The 27,025-nt window shown below is 45.4% G+C and overlaps 1 protein-coding gene across 3 annotated transcripts in view; it reads left to right on the top strand.

The window, feature by feature from the left end:
• Positions 1-17,847, top strand: part of LOC117673124 (ankyrin repeat and fibronectin type-III domain-containing protein 1-like) — a 306,226-nt gene extending 288,379 nt beyond the window's left edge. For all 3 annotated transcript variants that reach the window (XM_087878368.1, XM_087878369.1, XM_087878370.1), the window contains 8 exons: positions 1,829-2,044; positions 3,965-4,131; positions 6,105-6,255; positions 9,089-9,257; positions 10,233-10,399; positions 11,366-11,576; positions 13,602-14,257; positions 16,946-17,847. In XM_087878368.1, the coding sequence (XP_087734494.1) occupies positions 1,829-2,044; positions 3,965-4,131; positions 6,105-6,255; positions 9,089-9,257; positions 10,233-10,399; positions 11,366-11,576; positions 13,602-14,257; positions 16,946-17,233 (2,025 nt within the window). In that variant the 3' untranslated portion in view covers positions 17,234-17,847. The remainder of the gene's footprint in view (positions 1-1,828; positions 2,045-3,964; positions 4,132-6,104; positions 6,256-9,088; positions 9,258-10,232; positions 10,400-11,365; positions 11,577-13,601; positions 14,258-16,945) is intronic.
• Positions 17,848-27,025: the final 9,178 nt, after the last annotated feature.

Below are 27,025 nucleotides of genomic sequence, written 5' to 3' on the forward strand. Positions count from 1 at the left end.
AAACGGCATCTTTCCGATACAGCTGTTCCAAAGGTTTTAGGACACACCTGTTCATACAGGTTGTCCTTGACCGATGAGCATAATTGGGATCAGAATTTCCATTGTTAAGCAAGGCGATGATTAGTATAGTATGGCATGGCATGGCATGGCATGGCATGGCATGGCATAGAATAGAAAATGGAATGGAATACAATAGAATACAATAGAATATGGAAAAGGAATGGGAATAGAATAGAATAGAATAGAATAGAATAGAATAGAATAGAATAGAATAGAATAGAATAGAATAGAATAGAATAGAATAGAATTCTTTATTGGCCAAGTGTGATTGGACACACAAGGAATTTGTCTTTGGTGCATACGCTCTCAGTGTACATAAAAAGACAAGATACATTCATCAAGAATCATAGAATAGAATAGAATAGAATAGAATAGAATAGAATAGAATAGAATAGAATAGAATAGAATAGAATGTTACAAATGTGCAAAATATTGTAAATGAAGAAAATTAAAAATAAAGGGACGATAAAGATAATGATAATAAAGGATGGGAAAAATGGGGAATGTATATAGTAGAAAGTAAGAGGAACGAAACTGATATGTAAAAAGAAACGCATATCATGTGCTTGTGTTTTGTGTGCTGTGTTGTGTTGTGTTGTTGTAAAGCCAATAATTTTTTTTTTAAAAAGAATAGAATAGAATAGAATAGAATAGAATAGAATAGAATAGAATAGAATAGAATAGAATAGAATAGAATAGAATAGAATAGAATAGAATAGAATTCTTTATTGGCCAAGTGTGATTGGACACACAAGGAATTTGGTGCATATGCTCTCAGTGTACATAAAGAAAAAATAAAATACATAGCAATAGCAATAACACTTAGATATACTGCTTCATAGTGCATTTTACAGCCCTCTCTAAGCAGTTTACAGAGTAAGCATATTGCCCCAAACCATCTGGGTCCTCATTTTATCGACCTCGGAAGGATGGAAGGCTGAGTCAACTTCGAGCCGATCAGGATTGAACTACTGATAGTGGGAAGAGTTAGCCTGCAATATTGCATTCTAACTACTGTGCCACCAGGGCTCCTAATAGCTATAGCACTTAGACTTACATATTGCTTCACAGTGCTTTTACAGCCCTCTCTTAGCAGTTTACAGAGTCAGCCTCTTGCCCCCAACAATCTGGGTCCTCATTTTACCCACCTCGGAAGGATGGAAGGCTGAGTCAACCTTGAGCCTGGTGAGATTTGAACTGCCAAACTGCAGCAGATCACCTGTAACTTCGAACAGTCACTAAATGAGTGGTTCTAAATCGAGGGCTACCTATAAATAGTGAAGAATTGTGTTATTTCCTTACCAAGGAAAAGAGGATCATCCACGTAGATCAGGGGTCTGCAACCTTAAACAATCAAAGAGCCATTTGGACCCGTTTCCCACAGAAAAGAAATCACCGGGAGCCACAAAACCTGGGTGGGCGTGGCCAACTCGACATCACTCACTCCCACCCAGTCACATGACCACCACCCCCAGCCACGCTTATCCAGGTTTTGTGCCTCCTGGTGTTACTTTAGGTAATCGCCCGTACCTTCTTAGGCCAGGCGAGGAGTGACTGGGAGGGAAGGGCGAGGGGTGGGGCCAGCCAGTGGTGGGTTCAGCGGACAGGGAGCCACAGCAGGGGGAGCGAAAGAGCCACATGTGGCTCTGGAGCCTCAGGTTGCAGACACCTGACCTAGATAATTGCATGCCCAACTGCATTGTGTGCCTGCATGCCTGTAGTAGATACACCATCTGAGGTTCTGTTTCCTCTCTCGTTTGCTATGTAGGGTCTGCTAGGAATCCAAGACCTGGGTCAGGTGTTTTTTGAACCCATCAAAGACAAGCAAGGGAACATTTTGGTGGTCACCCTAAAAGAAGTGAAGACCAGCCAAACCTTTGAGAGCGTTCGCTGGGTCCCTCTCTCCAAACTGCAGACCAGTCGCAAGTCAATCTCTTCCCCCGAAGAACCTACGGCTCTGGACGTCCTTCTTATGACCATGCAGGTAACTCATCGTGCCTTCTTGGCAGAGAAGACAAAGTTCTGTTGTGGCCTGCCAGTGGAGCTGGCAGCAGAGTCAGACAATGAGGAGGTTGGGGAGGAACTTGGGCCAGTCCTGGGGGCTGGGAAAAGCTCCGACGAGGGCTCTGCGTTGGAGGCAGAGAGGGAGATAGACAGCAGTGAGGCAGAGGAACAGCTGGAGCCCGTTCCCAGTGTGCGCATGTGCAGAGCTGCCAGGAGACAAGAACAATTAAGAAAGCAGGGTCGACTCGGGAGTAAGGCCACACCTTGGAGATGATTGTCCCCTCCCATAGGACATAAAAGAGGGGTGAACGGGATGTCGGCTTTTGTAGGAAGCAATTAGTTCATTTGGTCGATTCAAGATTGGAAAGTTCTGTTCGTGACTCTAATAGAATCTGTGCCAAGTTTGGCCTTGCCCTGCGCTTGGAAATTGGTTCTCTGGCAGCGTTCCACGTGAGATACGGTGGGTGTTGATCAACATTCCTCTGAAAGACTGTTTGCCAAAGCCTTGTCGACTGTGAATGACCGTAATTTACAGTCGTTTAAATAAAAGATGTTTGGTAGGAATTAAGACTTTGCTTCATGCTTTCTAAGGAAGCCTAGGTCAGAACAAGTTCTCTTTCAGTTATGGAGGAAAAAAAATCACTTTTAATGTGGCATTTTCTCAACTTTGGCAGCTTTTAAGATGGGTGGACTTCACAACCCAGAATTCCACAGGCAGCAAAGCTGGGGAATTCTAGGAGTTGAATTCCATCCATCTTAAAGCTGGATGCGGGTTGGAACCAGGAAACGGTAGACAAAACTAATTCAGTTGAACCAGTAGTAGGTTGCAAAACCCGTCGTCGCTACCGGTTTGCTCCTGCGCTCGCACACGCATGTGCAGAAGCGTCCAGCGCGGATGGGCGGAGCCTCTCGCCGCCACCGCTACCGGTTCGCCAATCCGGATAGAACCGGTAGCAACCCACTACTGAGCTGAACCTATAATTCAAACCACATAGTTGTTAGGCGAATCCAGGTTAAGCTATTCAGCTGCAGTTTGATCTGCTTCTTATTTAAACTCCCTGTCTTTTAACCCTGGGCTGTTTTCTTTACTTATTTAGATAGTTCTTGTTCGAGTTTTATTATTTTTTATAAATAACTCAAGGTGACCAGCATGCCTATAATTCCTCCTTCCTCCTATTTTCCCCACGACAACACTGTCTTTCATGCCTAAGGCGGGACTAGAACTCACCGTCTCCTGGTGTTTGGCCCAAAGTCACCCACAAGCTTTCATGCCTAAGGCGGGACTAGAACTCACCGTCTCCTGGTGATTGGCCCAAAGTCACCCACAAGCTTTCATACCTAAGGCGGGACTAGAACTCACCGTCTCCTGGTGATTGGCCCAAAGTCACCCACAAGCTTTCATGCCTAAGGCGGGACTAGAACTCACCGTCTCCTGGTGATTAACTCAAAGTCATCCAGCTGGCTTTCATGCCTAAGGCGGGAGTAGAACTCACCGTCTCCTGGTGATTGGCCCAAAGTCACCCACAAGTTTTCATGCCTAAGGCAGGACTAGAACTCACCCTCTCCTGGTAATTAACTCAAAGTCATCCAGATGGCTTTCATCCTAAGGCAGGACTAGAACTCACCATCTCCTGGTGATTGGCCCAAAGTCACCCACAAGCTTTCATGCCTAAGGCAGGACTAGAACTCACTGTTTCCTGTTGATTGGCCCAAAGTCACCCAGCAGGCTTTCTTGCCTAACACAAGACTAGAACTCACCATCACCTGGTTTCTAACCTATTGCCTGATAGTTATGTTTTTCCTGTTTCTTGGATTCCATAGATTTTTTTTTTTCTGCAGGACTTAATGGGGGAGAACAGGCTACCCTCTCAATGGCCATTTCTTAATATTTTGTTTTCAGGAGAAGCTAGCTTACCACCAGAACAGCAGCCAATCGCTTCCCCCTGGACTTTACCTGGGTTACCTGAAGCTCTGCAGTGCAGTTGACCAGATCCGAGTGTTGGTGCCTGAACAATTACCAAACATCTTGTGCCATGTGAAAATTCGGAGCAATTCCAACGTATCTAGGTAGGATATTCGAATGGGAACTGATCTTTGCTGGCCACCCTTGCAAATTGCAGTTCTACATCCGTAGCCAAATCAGGGTGAGCTGAGATTCTTTTGCAGGTTTCATCTCCTGATTAAAAATTTGCAAACGGAGGAGAAAGGCCTAAGGCAAAGTTAGAGAAACTGGGCTAACGGTTAGCCTGCAGATTTGATTGGAAAGGAGTTAAAACCAGATATAGCCAGGTCGTGAATTGTAGTATACAATGCGAAATATAGATAGTCCTTGGTTTATGACCGTGAGGGAACCCGGCCATCACGATGGTAACTCGTGACTGTCATTAAAACAGCTTGTTTATGTGACTAACTTGATTTTATAACAGTTTTGGAAGTGGTTGTTAAGCGAACGCAGCAGTCGTAAACCAAAAACCAGTGATTTGCTATGGGCGTGGTTTTACCAAACACTGGAAGTATAACCGCCAGGTTTCCACACAACCACTGCAAAACACAGTCAGATGAAATCAGAGTGCTGCAAGCAACCCTAAATGCAGTCCAGTTGCCGAGGGCCTAAAATTTGGTCATGTGACCAGGGGTGTCCGATGCAAAGAACCAGGAGCCTTCATTGAATTCCAAAGCATTATTGCTAAGAGTCATGGTGGCGCAGTGGTTAGAGTGCAGTACTGCAGGCTACTTCTGCTGACTGCCAGCTGCCTGCAATTTGGCAGTTCATATCTCACCAGGCTCAAGATTGACTCAGCCCTTCCATCCTTCCGAGGTCAGTAAAATGAGGACCCAGAATGTTGGGGGCAATAGGCTGACTTTGCAAACCACTTAGAGAGGGCTATGAAGCACTGTGAAGTGGCATATAAGTCTAAGTGCTATTGCTATACCCAAGAATCTGGTCAACTAATGGTTAAATCTAAATTGGCACTAGATAAAGGTCAGTGGAATTCATAGGGGGCTGGACTTGGATCTCTTGTGGCAATGTAATGACTCCAAACTGATGACACGCTTAACCCCACCTTCCAGTTTAACCTGCTCATCTCCTACATCAGGGGCAACTGTCAGAACTTTGAATCTGGAACTTAAGCATTTAAGTGACTGGTTACAAGTCAAGGATTATCTGTATACAATTAATGGAATAGCAATAGCACTTAGATTTACATACCGCTTCACGGTGCTTTCCAGCCCTCTCTAAGCAGTTTACAGAGTCAGCCTCTGGCCCCCAACAGTCTGGGTCCTCATTTTACCCACCTTGGAAGGATGGAAGGCTGAGTCCAACCCTGAGCTTGGTGAGATTCGGACTGCTAAATTGCAGGCAGCCGGCAGGCAGCAGAAGTAGCCTGCAGTACTGCACTCTAACCACTGCACCACCCTGGCTCAGAATATCAATTGGACTAGTTCATCAAAAGGTTAGTCTGCATGAAGCATGAAAATACCAACACAAGGAAGCCAGGAGTGGGCTGCTGGGTATTCACAGGGGTTCGGGAGAACCTCTAGCTAAGATTCTGTGCAGTTCAGAGAACCCCCAAATCCCACTCCTGGATGGCACTGCCCACCCACCCCTCCCAGGAGTCCCCATGTGGCCCATTTTAGATGCAGGTAAGTGCAGGGCGCGCACGGAGGCTTGGAGAGGGTGAAAAACGGGCCTGCTGGAAGTTCTGGAAGGCCGGAAAAGGTCCCATTTCTAGCCTCCAGAGGGCCTACAGTGCCTGGGGAGGCCGTTTTCACCCTCCCAGAGGCTCAAGAAAAGCCTCCGGAGCCCGGGGAGGGCAAAAACACACACACACACACCCCACTATGGTGCAGGAAGCCGACTAGGCCACACCCACCATGGCCATGCCCACCCAGCAGCCGGGCAGAGAACCCCTTGCTAAAAATTTTGAAGCCCACCCCTGAAGAAAGCCCAGAGTTTGTATCAAATTGTCTATGGTGGATACGGAGGTATTTACTTTGCTGATTTCTTCTCTGCATTTATCTGTTCTCCCACCTTCAAGAGAGGAATGGGAATGGCTGCAGAACCTGGCTAGCATGGAAGAGGCCATTCCCTCCGAGCAAGAACTGGAAACTTCTCAGCAGCTTTTTCTTCAGGAGCTCCAAGGGGCCATCCGAGAGCTGATGCAGCTGGTCAACATCCCACTTCACGAGGTAGATCCTAGGTGGGAACCACATGATGGGGGTGGGCAGGAGAAAGAAAGAAAGAAAGAGCATGGGATTTTATAGCATGTCTGAACTGTTGTGGATTCTGACAATCCACAACAATGAAGTTCATGCAAAGGTTCTTCTGAAGGCGCAGCCAGGTTGAACCCAAATGGACATCTTTGCCATTGGGATGCAGATTCTTTTCAAAGCCAGGGAGGCCCCATTCTTCCGCAAGTCAATCTTGTTGATATAAATGGCCTGATTTGGGTGCATTTAACAATAAACCAATTAACTCACATATAAGTAAAGGTAAAGGTTCCCCCGCAAATGTGTGCTAGTCGTTTCTGGCTCTAGGGGCGGTGCTCATCTCCGTTTCAAAGCCAAAGAGCCAGCGCTGTCCGAAGACGTCTCCGTGGTCATGTGGCCGGCATGACTCAATGCCGAAGGCGCACGGAACGCTGTTACCTTCCCACCAAAGGTGGTCCCTATTTTTCTACTTGCATTTTTTACCTGCTTTCGAACTGCTAGGTTGGCAGAAGCCGGTACAAGTAACAGGAGCTCACCCCGTTACGCAGCGCTAGGGATTCGAACCGCTGAACTGCCAACTTTCTGATCGACAAATGGCAGTCCAATCTTTTCTTGAAAAGTGATGAAGCTCTCACAAATTCCAAAGGCAACTTCTGTTCCATTGGTTGATTGTTCTCACTGTCAGAAAGTTCCTCCTTTATTTCCAGCTTGAATTTCTCCTTGTTCCGTTTCCATCCATTATTCCTTGTCTGGCCTTCAGGTGCTTTGGAAAACAGCTTGACCCCCTCCTCTCTGTGGTAGCCCCTCAAATATTGGAAGACTGCCTCATGTCTCCCCTGATCCTTCTCTTCACTAGACTAGCCATGCCCAGTTCTGCCAAACTGCTATGTTGGCAGAAGACGGGACAAGTAACGGGAGCTCACCCCGTTACGCAGCACTAGGGATTCGAGCCGCTGAACTGCCGACCTTCTGATCGATAAGCTCAGCGTCTTAGCCACTGAGTCACCGCGTCCCCTTAGCTCACATATAAAAAGGATGCAGATTGTTGTCATGGGAACAACAACCCACTTGCGACCCTCTCCTTGAGATCTTCACATGAGGGACGTGAATCAAATAAATAAGTATGCATCTATATATCTCTTACGATTGGGAATGCCAATAAGGCACGTTCTCAATTTTGGGGAAAGTTAAATGATTAATTCATCCACTCTCAGCCCCTCTCCAGATCTTAGTAGTATTCAATTCAACCAAAAACTTTAGAGCCACTTATTCGAAACATTCCATCGATGGGGAGGGTGGCTGGAGCATTGGACAGCTCCTTCTGAGACTCACATCTGTAGCCTGAATGGTGATAAAGCCTCACTTTCTAAAGCAAATCAGCTTTACAAATATTAACTAATCCATATCTATATCCTTTGTCTATTTGTCAGGCTCAAAAGCCACAAAATGTATCATTGAGGAGTGGGATTTGATTTGATTGTTAAACAATATTAAACGGCCCTAAATTGTCATCATATCTGGGTCTTCTTCAGTCCCACTAATTCAGAAGGAATTTGAATAAGGTTTGGAAATGGCCATCAAAATACAGTAGTGGCCAAAAGTGTATTTTCTAAAACTAACTAGTAACACCACTTTTTTGGGGGGGGGAGAGTAGTACCATAACATTATATATCAATGGAAAGATAATTTAATCAAGAATGTAATGCAATAATTTTTAGGAAGGATTTGCTATTAGAATAGCAGGTACAGTATAAAGAAGAAAAGTGAAACACGTAGAAAAAACGAGATATACCAAAATGATCCCCATGTCAGTTAATACTTAGTTGGATAACCTTTAGCCTGAATTAACGGCCTTACAACGTCTTCCCATGGAGTGAACCAAGTCTGTTAGTTCTGCAGCTGTTCTAATGTGAAACCAAGATTGAAGGATGGCTTCTATTAACTGGGTTTTATTGCTGGGTCGCTTCTGACTAACAAGTTTCTTTAGTCGGCTCCATAGATTTTCCGTTGGGTTAAGGTCTGGGCTATTCCCAGGCCATTCCAGCAGTGGAATAGGATTGTCTTGAAACTCCAAAAAAAAAAAAAAAAGTGGTGTTAGTAGCCATCAAACCTCAAAAATACACTTTTCCCAAAAGGTTTCCAGAATTTTGGCCACTACTGTATTAGCTTCTACTCGTAGGTCAATGCTCAAATTCCTTTGCTTCCTACCTCAAGTAAAATGCATTTGTATTCTACATTATTCCTATTATTATTCATATTAATATCATACTATATTATTCATCAGAATCTAATGAGAAGACCGTGTGACAAGGGGAAAGTTCAAAACATCTTTCTAAGACATTCTGGTCATTATAAATCATCTCGATATAAGCCGCCCAAAAGAGCGGACAGTGGTGATTTTGGCAGCTGCTGAACAGATGAGAATTAAATGGAGTAAAGCCACCTGATTCGTTTTACAAGTCTTCATTTTACAAGCTAGGTTTTTTTTTTTTAAATGTAAAAAGATCTTTATGGATCCTCTTTCCTTCGCCACCGTTGATTAACAAGATCAAACATGGACTCAGGAGATTCAGATTCAGGTCCTCACTTGACCATATGTGATGGAATAACTTTGGGCCAATATTTTAGCATCATAGAATGGTGGTGAGGACAGTATTATTGTTCAAAGAAGAGGGAGAGTATGAGTGCAATAAAATGCTGCAATTAGAAGTCCCCTCTGTAGACTCCATACTTCAGCTAGGAGCTTGGAGAAAGTCAATAACAGTGTCAGACTTCACACTAATAAAACATTTTCTGTGTTTAAATTCTGCAGGCCAAAGATTTCCGCCTCTACAGTCAGGAAGTTCTGGATTTTGGACCACAAGTCTCCTTCCTTCTACTTCTTCCCCCTTCAGATGATGTGTGCACTGCTCCTGGCCAGAATAACCCTTACACTCCTCGGTCTGGCTTCCTCACCCTTCCTCTTCAGATCTTCGAGTTAGGTGAGAAGAACACTGCACAGAGAGCTTCATTCCTTGTTCCTCGGATCGGGACAATTTGCTATGGCCAACTTGCCACGGCCATCTCATTGTGGCCAATTTACCATGGTGATTTTGCTGCGGCCATCTCACTGCGACCTTCTCACCGCAAGACAGCTCATCACGGCCAACTCATCATAACTCACCCCCTTATCCTCTTTCTTGAAGGCAAAATTGCATCAAGTTATTCTCTGCTGTTTTTTTTTCCTACGTGAGATCACTGTGCTTCCGCTCTTCTTTAGATAAGAAGGCATTTTCCCACGCCATCTCGAGTTAAGGTGCAAAGCTCAGATTAGTACACTACATCAATTTTTTTTACAATTGACTCAGATTGATTTTTTCCTCTTTGAAACATGTCCTTCATGATTTGTATGAAGAGGCATAGTTTATTGAATCAAGGGGGGAAAATGATCTGGAAAGAACGAATAACTAACATACAAAGCTGTAGATGCTGAAGTTTTGAGGTCACCAATAAATACTTCTCCTATCATCAAACGCCACTTCAAGTAAAAATCAAAAATCATAGCCGAGGTGGCGCAGTGGTTAGAGTGCAGTATTGCAGGCTAACTCTGCCGATTGCCAGCAGTTCAATCCTGACTGGCTCAAGGTTGACTCAGCCTTCCATCCTTCTGAGGTGGGTAAAATGAGGACCCAGATTGTTGGGGGCCAGAGGCTGACTCTGTAAACTGCTTAGAGAAGGCTGTAAAGCACTGTGAAGCAGGATATAAGTCTAAGCGCTATTGCTATTACTATAGAGCAAGGAGCCGCCCATCGGTTTTACTATCGGTTCTATAGAACCGGACTGAACCAGGGGCAACCTACCACTGCTATAGAGGACTCTTTTTGTTTGAACCCCTGCAAGAATCAATTTCTGCTTCTTGGATGCTTTTTTTTTTCTTTTCATGACATCCAATGTCCTTCCTTCTCTTTCTTTTGTAGTTCATTTCTTCACTTATGACCACGAGTTCATTAGGCAGTATTGCCAAGTATCTGCATTTCTGGAGCTGGAATCGCTCCTCTCTCAACAGAGCCTGCGGGAGGCCTTTTCGGACTCTGAACTAACGACTGCCAAGCAGCGGCATCAGCAAGTTCAGGATTATATACAGGTATGGTAAAGCAGGGAAGAGTGGTGCAGTAGCCTAGAGGTGGGGTTCTCCCCTCACAATCAGGAGCCTGTGAGTTCGATCCTAGGTAGTGGCAGATATTTTTCTCTCTGGGCACACTGAATAATTATCTGCTGCAAACTCTGCATTGGTGACAGGAAGGGCATCCGGCCAGTAAACACTCTGCTCCATTCAGTAGTCCCAACTCCACCCCGATGTAAGGGATTACGGAGTCATTAAAAGACAAAAAAAATATATCATTTCATAGGTAACTTCATCATGGCTAGAAGGGAGTGGGGCTACTCTCTGCTTCCATGTTTACTCGTGCATCCATGAATACCAACGAGCAGTCAAAAGACGTAATGAAAACTCCTTAATTGCACAATGCATAGATACATGGTTTCAGTTAGGAGATAGTGAGCATCTAGAGCAAGCTAAGTCCAAAAACGCTAGAGAGTTCCCGGAACTCCCTGGCATTCAGGAAATCGACCATCAACAGGCACATAGAGATAAAGAACATCTACACACCATTCAAAAAAGACAATAAAAAAACTAAAAGACCACAATCCCAATAGAAGAGAATATTTACAGTTCAGAGTTGAACTGTGGGGGTCTTTGGTGCTCTCCGAGCTTGGTGGTTTTCTTGCGGATGTTTCATTACCAAATTAGGTAACATCATCAGTGCTGGAAGGAAGTGGGGAATGGGACCAGAACACCCTGACCAGCAAGCAGTCAACAACCAGATAAGCAGAGATTAACATCAAGCAGTAAACAATACTCTAAACCATGGTTTCCTTTATAGAGTGCCTCACCCATTGCAACTTTTCTTTTGGCTGTTGGCTCATGGTGCCTTTTGACATCCTTGTGGTTTCTACCAGAAACCTATGACAGGCAAGGTATGGTTAGTTGCGTGTTCTTGCAGACCTCTGAAATTCATGTCTGATCCTTTGGGTCCCTTTTCTTGGACAGCAAATGGAAGAGATTTGGCGAGAAATGCGTTGGATGATGGACGCCTTGCAACATGCCCGATACAAGCAACCATCTTGTGCCCTCCCACTTGTGTGGTTCGTCAAAGAATCAAGCACAGCACAAAACGAGAAAACTCAATCCACCTCTTCTCACTTAGACTTCCTTCCATCGCCAACCCCATCTCCTGAAATGAGCCGTAAACTCAACTCTGGTGAGTGTTTATTATGTTTTTACAAGGTGGATCCCTCTTCTGGTAAGTGTCTTCTGCCTTAAAATTGGCTATTGAAACTCTCCAGAAAAAACTAGGAAAAATGTCTGTCTCTCTCTCTCTCTCTCTCTCTCTCTCTCTCTCTCTCTCTCTCTCTCTCTCTCTCCCCATCTATCTATCTATCTATCTTATCTATCTATCATCTATCTATCTATCTATCTATCTATCTATCTATCTATCTACTATCTTTCTATCTATCTACAGTATCTTTCTATCTATCTATCTATCTTTCTATCTATCTATCTATCTTTCTATTTATCTATATGTATCTATCTACAGTATCTTTCTATCTACTGTATCTATCTATCTATCTATCTATCTATCTATCTATCTATCTATCTATCTATCTATCTATCTATATCTACCTACCTACCTACCTACCTATCTACCTATCTACCTATCTATCTATCTATGAGCCACGGTGGCACAGTGGTTAGAGTGCAGTACTGCAGGCTACTTCTGCTGACTGCCGGCTGACTGCAATTTTGTCAGAATATTCATGACCAGGAAGACATGGTAACAAGGTCAACCAATGAATAGGCATGGCAAGAGATCAGCCAATGGGAGCTGAAACAGTTCTGGAGGCTGGGCGTGGCTCAGCACTGTGTGTGTGTGTGCAAAAAGGAAACTGAAACTGAGCAGTTAAGCTCTGAGCTGTGAAGCTGCAGACAAGTCTGAACTCGTCTAGTCTGCCTCTCTGAACTGATCTGAAACTGAAGAACCACTCTTGGTATTGTATATATTACTTCATGGGTTATTATGTATATAAAGAAGTTAAAATCGGTTTACCTGTGTGTTTCTGGATTTGATTTTTGCAAGAAACTCTGATAAATTTGGCAGTTCAAATCTCACCAGGCTCAAGGTTGACTCAGCCTTTCATCCTTCCGAGGTTGGTGAAATGAGGACCCAGATTGTTGGGGACAAGAGGCTGACTCTGTAAACTGCTTAGAGAGGGCTGGAAAGCACTGCGAAGCGGTATATAAGTCTGAGTGCTATTGCTATCCATCCATTCATCTCATTCATCTATATCTGCCTGCCTGCCTGCCTGCCTGCCTGTCTATTTCTATCTATCTATCTATCTATCTATCTATCTATCTATCTATCTATCTATCTATCCATCCATCATCCTTCCATCCATCCATCAAACAAAAATTACAAATTTGAACGAACCAAATGAAAAATTATTGTGTCCAAAATTTCTGTTCCTAAGCGAGACCGTTGTTAAGTGAGTTTTGCCCCAATTTTGCCCTTAACTTTGCTTGTAAGAAGGTCACAAAACGGAATTCACTGCAACCATCATAAATATGAGTCAGGTGCCAAGCGTCCAAATTCTGATCACATGACCATGGGGTTTCTGCAACGGACGTGTGAAACACGATCATAAGTCATTTTTTTCAGTGCTTGTTGTAGCTTCGGACAGTCACTAAATGAAAGGTTGGAAGTCGTGGACTGCCTGTACTTGGGAGCAGTGGTGGGCTTCAAAAATTTTAGCAAGGGTTTCTCTGCCTGGTTGCTGGGTGGGCGTGGCCATGGTGGGTGTGGCCTAGTCGGCCTCCTGCACCATGGGGGGGGGGCGTTTTTGCCCTCCCTGGGCTCTGGAGGCTTTTTTCGAGCCTCCGGGAGGGTGAAAATGGCCTCCCCAGGCTCCCGGAGGCCCTTTGGAGGCCTCTGGAGGCCCTCTGGAACCGGGCCCGTTTTCTGGTAGGCCCATTTTTCACCCTCCCTGAGCCTCGGCACACGCCCTGCACTTATCTGCATCCAAAACGGGCCGCGTGGAGACTCTTGGGATGGGAGGGGTGGGGTGGGCCCAGCCAGGAGTGGAATTTGGGGGTTCTCCAAACTGCACAGAATCTTAACTAGAGGTTCTCCCGAACCCTTGCGAACCTCCAGCAGCCCACCCCTGCTTGAGAGATACCTGAAAATAGTAGAGATGGAGGCCGAAGTGACCTTTGTATCTTCTTCTTGCAGATTCACATGGGATCTCAGATGAGGAGGGGTCCTCAGAAGTGTTCTTAGCTACCGACAGCGATTATGACTCCAGCAGCGCTCAGAGCCCTCGGGAACTTGACCTCGTCTACTCTTCTTCGGGACTTGAATGCTGCAGGAGAAGAACTGCCCGCCCCTTGAGGGACAGCGCCCCTGACGTCCTCCAGAGCCACGAGCTCAAGATGGCCCCCATGCCTCCTAAGGAGCCTCAGCCTCTCTCAGAGCAATACGACAGCGACTTCGTGCTTCCCAGCCGACAAATTGAGCTGCTGCGCATCACGGAGAAAAGGCAGGCTTACTGTGTCCGGACCAGCAGTCTGGATTTCCCCAAGCCCTTCTGTCACGGGGCCAGGAAGTCTTGTCCTGGTTCGGTGGACAGCTCTCCAACCGAGAGCAGGACTGCTGGCCACTGCAGCTCTGTGCCATCTGGAACGAGATCCGCTTTCAGTTCCAGCCATGATTGGCACGCGGAGAGCTCGGGGCCTGTGTTTCGGACACGTTCGGTAGAGTGGACTCAGACCTTCCAGGAGACCTCTGAGACGGGACATGTAGCAAACTGGGGCAGGTTGCCAGGTTCCTTCATCGTACGTGTATGCGCTCAATACGAAACGGGGCTCTCCAAAGAAACCATCGTCAAGGTATCTTTAAATTCCTGGTTTCGCCTGATCAGCATCATGTTGTAATGTTGAGAATGAAGGGATGCTCATGTCCTGACTTAGGCTTCCCCCAAAAAGCACGAAGCAGAATCCTGGTCCCGACAAAATCCCTTTTATTAAACAAACAGTGAATTCCTCTCATTCACATCCAGCAAAGTCTTTCAAGGGAGAATTTATAGTCACAGACCTTATCTGGCTTGGAGAGCTGCCAGGCTGATATCTTCAAAACTTGGCAAGGAGTCTCAGAGAGTCACAAACCAATTAGGCAAACTAATTGTCTCCTGCAAACTCCCCTCCCCTTTCGCTCCTCTCTTATTCCTTCTGGGAGGGGCCCTTCCACCTGTGGCTTTACTCCCAAGTCGACCCTTGTTCTTTAGCTGTTCCCTTCGTCTGTGCATGCACACACTGGGAACAGGATCCAGCTGTTCATCTGCCTCACTGATGTCTGACTCCGAAGGCAGTTGATAACTGGCATCTGGCCTTGGCCCCTTTTCTGCCTCCGACGCAGAGCCCTCAACAGAGCCTTCCCCAGACTCCAGGACTGGCCCATGTTCCTCCCCAACCTCCTCACTGTCTGAATATGCTGCCAGCTCCGCTGGCCACTGATGGGCCACAACACTAATGGCTTTTCCCAAGTCTGGGCTGCCCTGTCCCTTTTTTAGTTTTGGGTCTTCTCCCCAGTGTCGGTATGCCAGAAGGAGCAAATGTTTCGTGACACATTCTGAGCATATATCTAGATGTGGTTCTACGTACTAGAGTTTCTGCTTTGCAAAATGTCTTGGAGAGAGAAACCAAGAATACACATTGCAAGAATTTGCAAAATGTACAAAACTAAAAAAAAAAATGAGGTTCTAATTTGAAAAATGTATTATCTAGGGCAGGGGTCCCCAACCTTTTGGACCTCAGGAACCACAAATTCATAATTTTAAATCCCGTGGACCACTAATATGATCTGTCTAATGACTGGCTGGATGGGCGTGGCTAGGTGGGATCATGTGACTGGGTGGGCGTGGCCAACTTGATGTCACTCACATTGAGGGGTGCCTCGCTGGCCTCTACTCACCCCTCCTGTCCTAGCCACTCCTCGCCTGCTCGCCTGGGCTCCTTAGGGCCCCAACAGGAAGCAGTTGTTGGAGCTAAGCAGCCACCATGAGAAAGAGTTGGCAAAAGAGCTCAGTTCAAATTGGATCTGACCGAGAAGGAGGCTTAGCAGAAGCACCTCACTGAGGACTAGGAGCTTAGGCTTTCCAAGCAGAGGGAAGACTTGTGGGAGTGCAAGGCCAGGTACCGGTGCCTGGAGGCTCAGCGGGCTGAGATGGTCAGCCAGTTCCAGGACATGAGGCAGTCCCACTGGAACGAGGCCCTCTGGCTCTTTGCCACCAGCGGCTCTTCCCTCCAGCCTTCGCCCAAAGCCCCACACCGGGAGGCTGAAGCAGACCCCACGTCAGAATTTCTGCCCCCCTCTGACCCACACAAAAAGACCCCAAAGGGGGAGACTCTCTGCAGCAACACAAATATTCATTGCACGTATCCATCCCAGGGGCCATAGTTTGAGGACCTCTGATTTGGTGCAATATTAAAAATACAAATAATTTTTCTGCGGACCACCAAAATTTTCTCACAGACCACCAGTGGTCCATGGACCACCAGTTGGTGACCACTGATCTAGGGTATAACAAAATAATAGAGTTGGAAGGGACCTTGGGGATTCTTCTAGTCCAGCCCCCTTCCCTCAAGCCGAAAACCCTATACCATTTCAGACAAATGGTTGTTCTATCTCTTCTTAGAAAGCTTCAGTACTGGAGCATTCACAGCTTCTGGAGGCAAGTTGTTCCACTGATTCATTGTTCTCACTGTCAGGAAATTCCTCCTTAGTTCTAGATCGGTTCTCTCTGTTATTAGTTTCCATCCGTTGCTTCTTGTCTTGTCTTTGGAAAATAGGTTGACTCCCTCTTCTTTGTGGCAGCCCCTCAAATATTGGAACACTGCTATCATGTCACCCCCAGTCCTTCTTTTCATTAGACTAGACCAGCGGTGGCGAACCTATGGCATGCGTGAAAGAGGTGGCAAGCAGAGCCCTCTCTGTGGGCACGTACACCATTACCCCAGCTCTGTTTCGGGTCTCTACCGCACATATGTGTGGGTCTCCCGCCAGCCAGCTGGTCTTCGGGTCTTTGCCGCTCATGCACAGGTGCGCGCCCATGCCTTGCAGTTTGGGTGTGTGCACACCAGTGGTGGGTTTCAAAATTTTTACTAACGGTTCTGTGGGCGTGGCTCGGTGGGCATGGCAGGGGAAGGATACTGCAAAATCTCCATTTCCTCCCGATCAGATGGGACTCGGGAGGCAGAGAATAGACGGGGGTGGGGCCAGTCAGAATTTTTACTACCGGTTCTCTGAACTGCTCAAACTTTCCGCTACCGGTTGTCCAGAACTGGTCAGAACCTGCTGAAACCCACCTCTGGCGCACACACTTTGGACACTCGGTGCCTAACAAGTCCGCCATCACTGGACTAGACATACCCAATTCCTGCAACTGTTTTTCATACGTTGTAGCCTCCGGTCCCCTAATCATTTCTGTTGTTCTTCTCCTCCTCACTCTTCTTGGAAGACGCCCTCATTCTTGCATGTTCTTCCTCTTTGTCTCACCTCCCTTCTCTCTTTATGCACAGCTGCCCCTCACTAACAAGATGTCGGCAGAAGATGTGGTGAAGTTGGTAGTCCAGGAGACGAACGAGGTCTCGCGCAAAGTCCTGGGAAACGCCAACGCGGTCTGCTACGGCGAAGAACAGTTGAGCCACTTTGCGTTAGTGTTCGTATCGGATGACGTGGAACAGTGCCTCCCCAACAATTTCCTGCCCCTCTCCCTCCAAAAGGCCTGGCCGAATGGGAGATTCTGCGTCCGGATCAAAGACATGTCCCCTCTCTTGTTTCGGTATGGCCCAGCCACAACGGTATGAGGGGGGAAGGACACCAGAAGGAGAACAAAACACACAAGGACCACCCAACTTCCAACGAGCAGAAAGCTCATCACCAATGCTTCCTTCTGAACGGACACTTTCGGGCCAGATGTTGCGGGCCAGAAGCGTATTGGGCAGTGTGTTGCTTTTGTATGTTTGTGTGTGTGTGTATGTGCGTGTGTGTGTGTGTGTGTGTGTGTATGCGTGTGTGTGTGTTTTATTTTACCAAAGAGACAACAAGACCTGATTGTTATGACCTCAAGAAGTGAGGGTGAAACCCAGGAGCCTTTGGGGGGGGAGGGGTGAAATTCGACTTTTGATCAGCCGAGACAACAAAGCTGGTTAGGGATAAAGAAGCAATATGTAATTATATATATTTTTTCAGAACAGTGTAGAGGAGAGAGAAACGGGGTTGAAAGAAATGCTGGGAATACACCAGAGCAGGGGTCTCCAGGTCTCCAACCTTGGCAACTTTAAGCCTGGAGGACTTCAACTCCAAAGAATTCAAATTCAAATCTTTATTGTATTTATTACCTATGTACAATGAGATTGGTGGTGCTCCCTCAGGGCACCCCCCCCAACACAATACAACTCACAGTGAAGACAAAACAAACCCCTCACCCAATAAATCATATTAACAAAACACCCAGTCCTATTGCACCAGTGTGTACATGTTACACGCTGCACCGGCCCTGCAAGTCCATCATACTATGTAGTTATGATGTTATTTCTCATTCAGGAGTCCTGACAGCCCACGGATAAAAACTGTTCTTCAGCCTATTTGTGCGGCTGGCTATGCTTCTATATCTCCTTCCCGATGGTAGGAGGAGGAGGAGAAGGGCGGTATAGAAATATAATAAAATAAATAAATAAATAAATAAAGAAGCTCAATGTCAGCGTTCCAGAAAAAAAACCCAACTCCAAGTAAAAACTCCGAAGCAAGCATTTTTTCGAATTTGCTTTGCTGGCTGGTGAATTCCGGGAGTTGAAGTCCTCCAGGCTTAAAGTTGCCAACATTGGAGACCCTTGCACCAGAGGGTTCTCCAGGAAGGGGAAAAGGCCATGGCAATCTCACAAATTTTATGTCCTGTTACCTGTTTCTGTTTCATTATACCTGGAAAAGTAGGAAATTGCCCTTAATTCTTTGAACAAACTCTCCTCTTTTTTGAACAAAGCAGTTAATAAAAGACGAACACGAGATATTCGTCTTTTAACTGCTTTGTTCAAGTTGTTAAAAGGACTAACTGCTTTAAATTTCTCCTCTTTTTTTTTTTTTTTCCTTAATTCCATCCTGGCTGTTTTGTAACACAGGATTTTGTGGCGGCTCAAAATCTGCGGGAAGCTCAAGTCCTTTCTCTCTCCAAAGTTTAAGAGATCATACTTTTATCTTTGGGATTTAAAAAAAAAAAACCCTCTTCTTGGTAGGAAGACTGAATCAACCTTTCCCTTTCATTCATTAGCACTTCCATTCTTAGAATGATCCAAATTGGGCGAACGGCAGGATTGATTGGTTTTTTTTAAGAGCTGTGCTTTACTGTAAGACCTTGTTGATCCCTTTCCCTGATCTATCATCTCCTTCTTTTCTACTTCTCCATGGATTTTGGAAGGTACACAGATAAACAGTGATTGGGAGTCAACTGTAAGGTTGCTGGGATTAGGAATGTCTTCGTTCTGCCTTCTATTACAGACTTGGTTCAGTGTTCGGAAGCTATGACCATCCTTTTCTATCTTCCAAGTGGAAAATGGAAACATCTGCCAAGCCACCCAGGTTTCCATCTTTCTTATAAACAAGAGTAGCATTGAACGGGTCAAGTGGAAATAACCAAGAGCATTTCTTGAGTTCAAATCACAGAACAGTTTATAATTGCACCTATAATGGTCAAAGCTAAATTGGCGCTAGATCAGGGTCAACAGAATTCTCTTGTGGCAACGCAGCGACTCCACGCTGATAACTTTTAACCCCACCTTCTAGCTCAGCTCGTTCTCCTACAGAACGGGGGTCTTTACAGAAACTGATGTAGACATTCTAGTGGAAGCAGGGAGGAACTTAGCAAAGACAAAGCACAAGCCAGTAAACATTCATTCCCCACCTTCTGCCTGAAAAAGGTGCAAAGATACCAAAGCTAAGAAGAAGGTTTCTTTGGATGGCTTACAATGAAGAGCGTACAATCATCTGCAATGACTTTTGATTTGGTATCTCTTGTCCATTCCCATGATAGATAGCACAGAATTTCTAGAGAAGAGGGGACTGCATCTTAAATTGTTCACAGAATTGTGTAAGAGCCTTCTGGGAGACGATTCCTAATTTCTTGGACCATGGCTAAGTCTTAAGTTCTTAAATGAATAAAACTTCACAACAGCTGGACATCCACGTTTGAGGAGCCACGGGTTCCAGCTTCCCAAATTGCTACTATTTTTTTTTAAATTGTTCCAAAAGTAAAAACCATCTCCACACTCATCCAAAAGACCCCCGTAGGCTGGGGTTGTTGCTTACTATAAGAGACTCCAAAACAATCTTGAAGGAACCATCTGTTCTAGAAGGTTGGTATCTCAGAGCCCTTAAAGACATAATCAGTTGTGTAGTCTGAGAGATCTTAAAAATTCACACCAGAGAAAGAGAAATGAAATATTGCAGTGCAATATTTGCACTGCAAATTGCAGTGATGCCTAGCATATTAAAATCTACCTCTTCTCTATTGTCCCATTTGGGTTCCATTGAGATGATTGTTCTGAGTTCATTGTTAGAGGGATGCTGAAATTGCTCTCAAAGACTTCAGTGACAGGTACCCAGAACCAACTGTGAAATTACAGGACTTTGACCATGGACCATCTCATATTTCTTTCAGTTGTATCCCATCTCAATGAAGTAAAAGACCTCATATGGACAATCTGAAAGCGTTTTTCACTCCAAGCACTGAAGAGATCCAACCTTACGATCTAGTGAAATGGTTTCATCCTCCATTTTTCATCTCTGCCCATTCTCTGTTTGCTGTTTGCCACGATTAGGTCTCCTTGCAGCAGATTCAGAGTAACTCCAGGTCACAGAGGATGGCCTTGGGAAGTTCTTCCTTCATAGCCGTCCTATGGATTCAGTCAGAACTGAAGAAGCTTCTCGGATGAAGAAGTGAAACGTCTTCAAGGAAAAACAAAGTCCAGTTGCCTTTTGAAAAAAGAACCTTTGGGAACATCCTATAGATCAGCGGTCCCCAACTTTTCCAGCTTGGTGGCCTGGCCTGACACGGGGGTATGTGTGTGTGAGTGGCAGGTGCACATGTGCATGCACAGCTTCATGTATGTGAGTCGTGGGCGCATGACCTCCACTTGCATGAATGGAACTTTGCACACGAGCGCAAATGCCCTCCAATCACACAAGTGAAACTTCATGAGTGCACACTTGTCCAGCTTCCCCACGGCCCAGTTTCAAACAGGCCATTTGCCCTCCCTGGGCTCCAGAGGCTTTTCTCGAGCCTCCGGGAGGGCGAAAATGGCCTCCCCAGGCTCCGGAGGCCTTTTGTAGGCCGGAAATGGGGCTGTTTCTTCCTGAACTTTCGGTAGGCCCCCCTTTTCGCCCTCCCTGAGCCTCCGTGCGCGTCCTGCACTTACCTGCATCCAAAACGGGCTGCGTGGGGACTCCTGGGGTGGGAGGGGTGGGGTAGGCGGAGCCAGCCAGGAGTGGGATTTGGGGGTTCTCCGAACTGCACAGAATCTTAGCTAGAGGTTCTCCCGAACCCCTGCGAGCCCCCAGCAGCCCACCCCTGGAAGAAAGTTCTCCATAAGACCAAAACAGACATCTCAATGTCTGTCAGAGATACTGTCCATGTCGCAGCTTCAGCTACATATTATAATCCAGACTGCATTGTTCCATTTCAGATTACACGTTAAGGAAAAGACATGGTAATATCTTAATTACTGCTTGGGGATCCACACCAGATTCTTATCATTATGGGAGTCGTTTACTTTAGCAACAAGAGTTCATCTTCAAGGAAGACGGCCCAGAAAATATGATCAAGTAAACAGCATATAAAATGGCATTAAAAACATTCAGACTGGTGCTGCACCTTCTAACTTCATATTGAGATGATTTTAATTGCTGATTGGGCTCAGTATAAGATAAGCAGATACAGGTAGTCCTTGATTTATGACTATGACTGAGCCCAAATTTTCTGTTGCCAAGGATGACAAATTATTAAGTGAATTTTATGCCCCCTTTTATGGCCTTTCTTGTCACCGTTGTTAAGTGAATCACTGCCGTTGTTAGGTTAGTAACGGTAGTTAAATAAATCAGGTTTCCCCGTTGACTTTGCTCGTCAGAAAGTCGCAAAAAAGGGGATCACAGGATTCCGAGACACTGCGTCCGTCATAAGTATGAGCCAGTTGTCAAGCATCCGAATCACGTGACCATGGGGATGCTACAATGGTCGTAAAGTGTGAAAAACGGTCACAAGTCACTTTTTCCACTGCCGTTCTAACTTCGAACGGTCGCTAAATGAAAGTTGTAAGTCAAGGGCTACCTGTATATAAATGTTTTAAATAAAGAATATTGTAGAAAATGGACTCATCTCTATCAAGGTACAGTAGTGGCCAAAATTGTGGAAACCTTTTGGGAAAAGTGTATTTTTGATGGCTAATAACACCACTTTTTTTTTGGAGTTTCAAGATAATCCTATTCCACTGCTGGAATGGCCTGGGAATAGCCCAGACCTTCACCCAATTGAAAATCTAGGGAGCCGACTCAAGAAACGTGTTAGTCAGAAGCGACCCAGCAATAAAACCCAGTTAATGGAAGCCATCATTCAATCTTGGTTTCACATTAGAACAGCTGCAGAACTAAAAGACTTGGTGTCAGCACTAGAGTAAATGCAGGTTGAAGTGCATCGAAACTTGACACTTGGTTCACTCCATGGGAAGATGTTGTAAGGCCGTAATTCATGTTGAAGGTTACCCAACTAAGGATTAACTGACATGGTGATCATTTTTGTATATCTCATTTTTCCTACATGTTTCACTTTTCTTCTTTATACTATTTCTATTTCTATTTATTGTCTATTTCTATTTATTGAATTTCTATACCGCCCTACTCCCGAAGGACTCAGGGCGGTGCACAGCCATGAAATAAAACACATAGATATACAAAATTTAAAATTGAATAAAATGAATAAAATAAATTTGGCTGAATTAATACCCATAATTTAAAATACCCATAATCTTAAAATACATTAAAAAATTTAAAATTTACACTTAAAAGGGAGAAGATTTAGGCGAGGCCCGCTTGATGAAATAAAAGCGTCTTCAACTCGCGGCGGAAGGTGCGCAGATCCGGAATCCTCCGTATCTCTGGGGGGAGCTCATTCCAGATCGTCGGTGCCCCCACAGAGAAGGCTCTCCCCCTAGGGGCCGACAGCCGACATTGTTTGGCCGATGGCACCTGGAGGAGCCCCTCTCTGTGGGAGCGTACTGGTCGGTGGGAGGCTGTTGATGGTAGTAGGCGGTCCCGTAAGTAACCAGGTCCTAGGTTACTGTAACTGCTGTAACTGCTATTCTAATAGCAAATCCTTCATTAAAGTTATTGCACAACATTCTTGATTAAATTATCTTTCCATTGATATATAATTTTATGGTTTTACTCCAATAAAAGTGGGGTATTAGCTAGTTTTAGAAAATACACTTTTCCCAAAAGGTTTCCACAAGTTTCGCCACTACTGCATACTAAGGGATGAGAATTGATTGAGAGGCAAAATTAGGATGAGCAGGCAGGATGATGTAATTGTCCGAAGAGACATGTTGCTGGAGTATTTCAGTAGATAACAAACTTGAGGAATTGTCAAGCATCTCTTCCCGAATTCAAGAACTACCTATGCAGGCTTCTGGATTATCTTAATTGTCCCTTAATCCTGACATGGTCTCGTTTCATTTGATCCACAAACCTCCTCCATGAATTTCCTCCCGTTATCTTTTCTTTCTCGGTTTCTGTAGTTGATTTGTGTTTGTCATCTTGTAGACCAATACTAGTGCCTTTCCCAACATGCCAGGTCTTCGTTTACAGAACTGGGGACTTATAGCAGGAACCAGGATCTGGAGGTTGCCAGGTAGAACATCTTCCGTGGCTGGGCTTGAGGCTCTGATCTGCAGCCCAACCAAGTAGGACATCTTCTGTGGCCATGGTTGAAACTTTGATCTAAAGCCCAACCAAGTAGGACATCTCCCATGGCCAGGCTTGAGGCTTTGATCTGCAGCCCAACCAAGTAGGACATCTTCCATGACCGGGTTTGAGGCTTTGATCTGTAGCCCAACTGGTTTCAGACAGCAGCTTAGACAGAGAGCAGAACGTATAAGAACCGTTGAGTTCTCCATCTTCCTCTTCTTGATGAGCAATTTCATTAACAGCAATACTATCTCAGCCTGTTGTCCAAGGTCAACTGTAATATCCATTGGACTATAATATTTGGGAAGACTGCTGACTCAAGAAGAGCTTTCCTGTGAAAATAACAAACAAGGATGCTTTGGGGTGGCCACAAGGTTGACCAACAGAAAAAAATATATAATGCCCTATTTCAAGAGAGAGAGATTTTATCTGAATTCAAGTATTCCCATCATCCCACAATCTCTTTCTGAGCTCTTAGCTCAGAGTTCTGGCCCTCTTAGCTCAGATTCTTCTCAATGTACTTCTTCTTCAGAAGATATTCTCAGTGGCCCTTAGCGATGAATAGTCTGTGTCAGGTTCTTCTTGTCAGAGTCACTGTACCTTTTACAGAGATCCAGGTATCTAAATTGAATTCTTTGTTCCCTGGGCAAGAGGAGGAAAAAAAATATGTAATTAAACGATCAGAGATATTGCTCTATCCGTTCCAGGATGTTTGAAACCACTATGAACCTCATTCCCGCATTACTTTCTCATCTGCCACTTTTCAAATCTATATATATAAAAGCGAAAAACACTCATGTAACATCACGAAATCTCCAGAACCGTAAAGCCTACAAACTTGAAATTTGGCACGTATGTTCCTCTTGGCTTCTAGGTGCTTGCTTAGGATTTTTTGAAATGACCATCAGAGCATTAGTATTTCTTATGATTATTAACACGCTCTGATGCTAAGGAGTTAGACGTGCTACTCCCCCTCCCCACCTGAAAATAACTCTGTTCCAACTGCCACTTGGGCATGGCCAGCACTTGACTCATCCAGCCTGTGGGCTGGGAGTTTGGAGAGGATCAATGGGGCAAGCCTGAGGGAGAGAAAGGGATAAGTTAGGAGAGGCCTCTGTGGGGCAAGCCTGAGGGAGAGAAGGGGATAAGATAGGAGAGGCCTCTGTGGGGCAAGCCTGAGGAGAGAAGGGGAGAGGAGAGGCCGAACATAATTACTCATTAATTTTCAAGCTATAAGTGTCAATTTATCAAGCCCGATCACATAGTTTAGTAGCGGAGCACAGGTATTCCTAGGAGTCCTAGGAGAAGGTCCATGCTTGTGATTGGGCTCCCCTTCTACAGTATTTATCATCTGTGCTACTGAACGTGGTGGTGGGGACGTGAACGTGGTTCTATCTTCTGCCCAGTCTGGTCTGAAAACGGTCCTCACCCAAGTAAGGTTGAAAGTTGAAAACATCTTCCTACCAGGAGGTGATTCTCTATCCCAGTTATACCATCTAGAATTAAATTAAAAGAATCAAACTTGGTGGTAACCGAAATGCTCCCCCTTTCATTTTGTTTCCACAGCCACAAAGACATCGCAGAGATGTGCAGAAGGCAGTTTGTGCTGTCAAAGGTGTGCTAAGAGGAAAAAAAACATCCGTTGTGACCCTTTGAGCTGTTAACTTTCTCCTCCCTCCCTTCTCAGTTGCTGTTTTGTTCCTGTGAATTGTGAAGAATTGCTCTTGTACATCCAATAGCATGTTTCGTTGGCCGCGAGGTCTCTTTGTTCGCTGCTACTATTAACAGAACTGTGGTCCATAGTAAACACAGCTACGCCGCTGAGTACAGTCCCATGTTTCTTCACTAATGCCCTTTGGGGGAAAACATCTCCAGACTTTTGATCTGGAGGTCATATTTTTTGAACCTGAGTTCTGGGAAAACACAGTCTTGGGGGCAGGAGGAAGAGACATGTCCACGGATGCACATAATAGAGGATAATCCATCTCTAATTCAACTACATAGGAACCTGATCAATGTTCTGCCCCAGCTACGGACCCCAAAGAACGCAGCACACACAAAATCTGTACAAACCTTAGTTTACTAAATTAAATCAGTCTTTTTCAAACAAAGGCTGTTAATTAACTTTCTTAACAGCCTGCAAGAATCCAAAGAATAAATAATCGTAATCTTACTATGTTTGGCAGAAAGCCCAGAAACAATTTGCAGGAAACTGATAAGAGAACTAAGATCCAGACGCGAAGGAGAGTGAACGAAGTTGTTCCCTGCAAATTGCCTCAGTCATCGTCCTTCCTTAAATAGGCTAAGGGAGTGGCCAAATAGCCCCAAGCCTTACTCTCGAGGAGACCTCCTCCTGAGAAGCCATTCCTGCCTTTTGGCAGCGCTATGCGCCTGTGCATCGAGAAGAGCTCCTCCTCTTCTTCCTCTTCACTTATAGGAGCTTCTGGAGGTTCTGAAGGCCCTGGCTGAATCTCCGCCTCTGGCACCACATCTTCTCCAGCCTCCTCATTGTCTGACTCGAGTGATAGCTGCACAGGCTGCTGACGCAGCACCACACCAGCCTCCTCACTGTCGGAATCAGCTACTAGCTGCACAGGCCACTGATGGGCCACAACAATCAAGGCTTATGGGTTGGGATTATCCTGTGAAGGATTGCAATTCAAAACGGGATGGGGGAGGGGCAGGGGTGAAATCTACTTACCTTCCCTACCAGTTTGGAAGTGCATGTGTTGTCCGCGCACACCCACCCGCTCTGCTCGTGCTTGTGTGTGCATCACATACACGCTCAGACCCTCGGCGCATGCACGAACCCTTCTGCACATGCAGAGAGGGTTACAAAAAGGTTACTTCCTGGTTAAAACCAGGAAGTAATGACAACCGGGCAGGTTGTCCGAACTGGTCCGAACTGGTAGCATTTCATCCCTGGGGAGAGGGAGGGCATCTGGGAGAAGGACCGGAAAATGAAACCCAGCATAGGAATACAGGCAGATCTTTTCCCCAAGTGCGATGAACGTTTATATAAAAAAAATGAATTTGGCCTCGCAGCCGTGTGTGCATGTGTGAAATAACATCAATCACGTTGCCTTTCATTCTCAAGCTCTCTTAATTTGTTCGCTAAGGCTCCAATCCCGAAACGTTTTGCAGGAAAATCCCCTCTCGGCAATTCCCTGCAGAATTGGAGTCACGGTGTCTGCACATGATGCCATCTTGAAAAGTGCCCGAAGCCATCCGCATTTAAATGTTCTTTTCAACGGTGTTGCTGAGTCACGCCAAACCAGCTTTTAATGCACCCAAGAGCCAGAACACCGCGATAGAATTCATCATCGCTGCATCTCAGACAGAAAACACGAGTCAGAGAATTTGCTAGAGGTAAAATTGTTAAATCTGGCAGAGGAGTGTTTTATTTCCTTGCATCACGTTGGGCATTTTTTTTCGATTTGAAATTTATTTTTTCCGTCCACTGAATTAAAAGGAGAGGTCAAGAAACCTCCTTGGAACAAACCATATAGGAAATGCGGAAAGAGCCTGGTGGCGCAGCAGACTAATAGCCTGTTATTATCATTCAGCTGCCTGCAATTACTGCTAGTTCGAATCTCCCCAGGCTCAAGGTTGACTCAGCCTTCCATCCTTTCTAAGGTAGGTAAATTGAG

This window comes from Pantherophis guttatus, chromosome 14, assembly GCF_059756535.1.
Source record: "Pantherophis guttatus breed Tessera chromosome 14, ASM5975653v1, whole genome shotgun sequence".
Classification (NCBI taxonomy): domain Eukaryota; kingdom Metazoa; phylum Chordata; class Lepidosauria; order Squamata; family Colubridae; genus Pantherophis; species Pantherophis guttatus.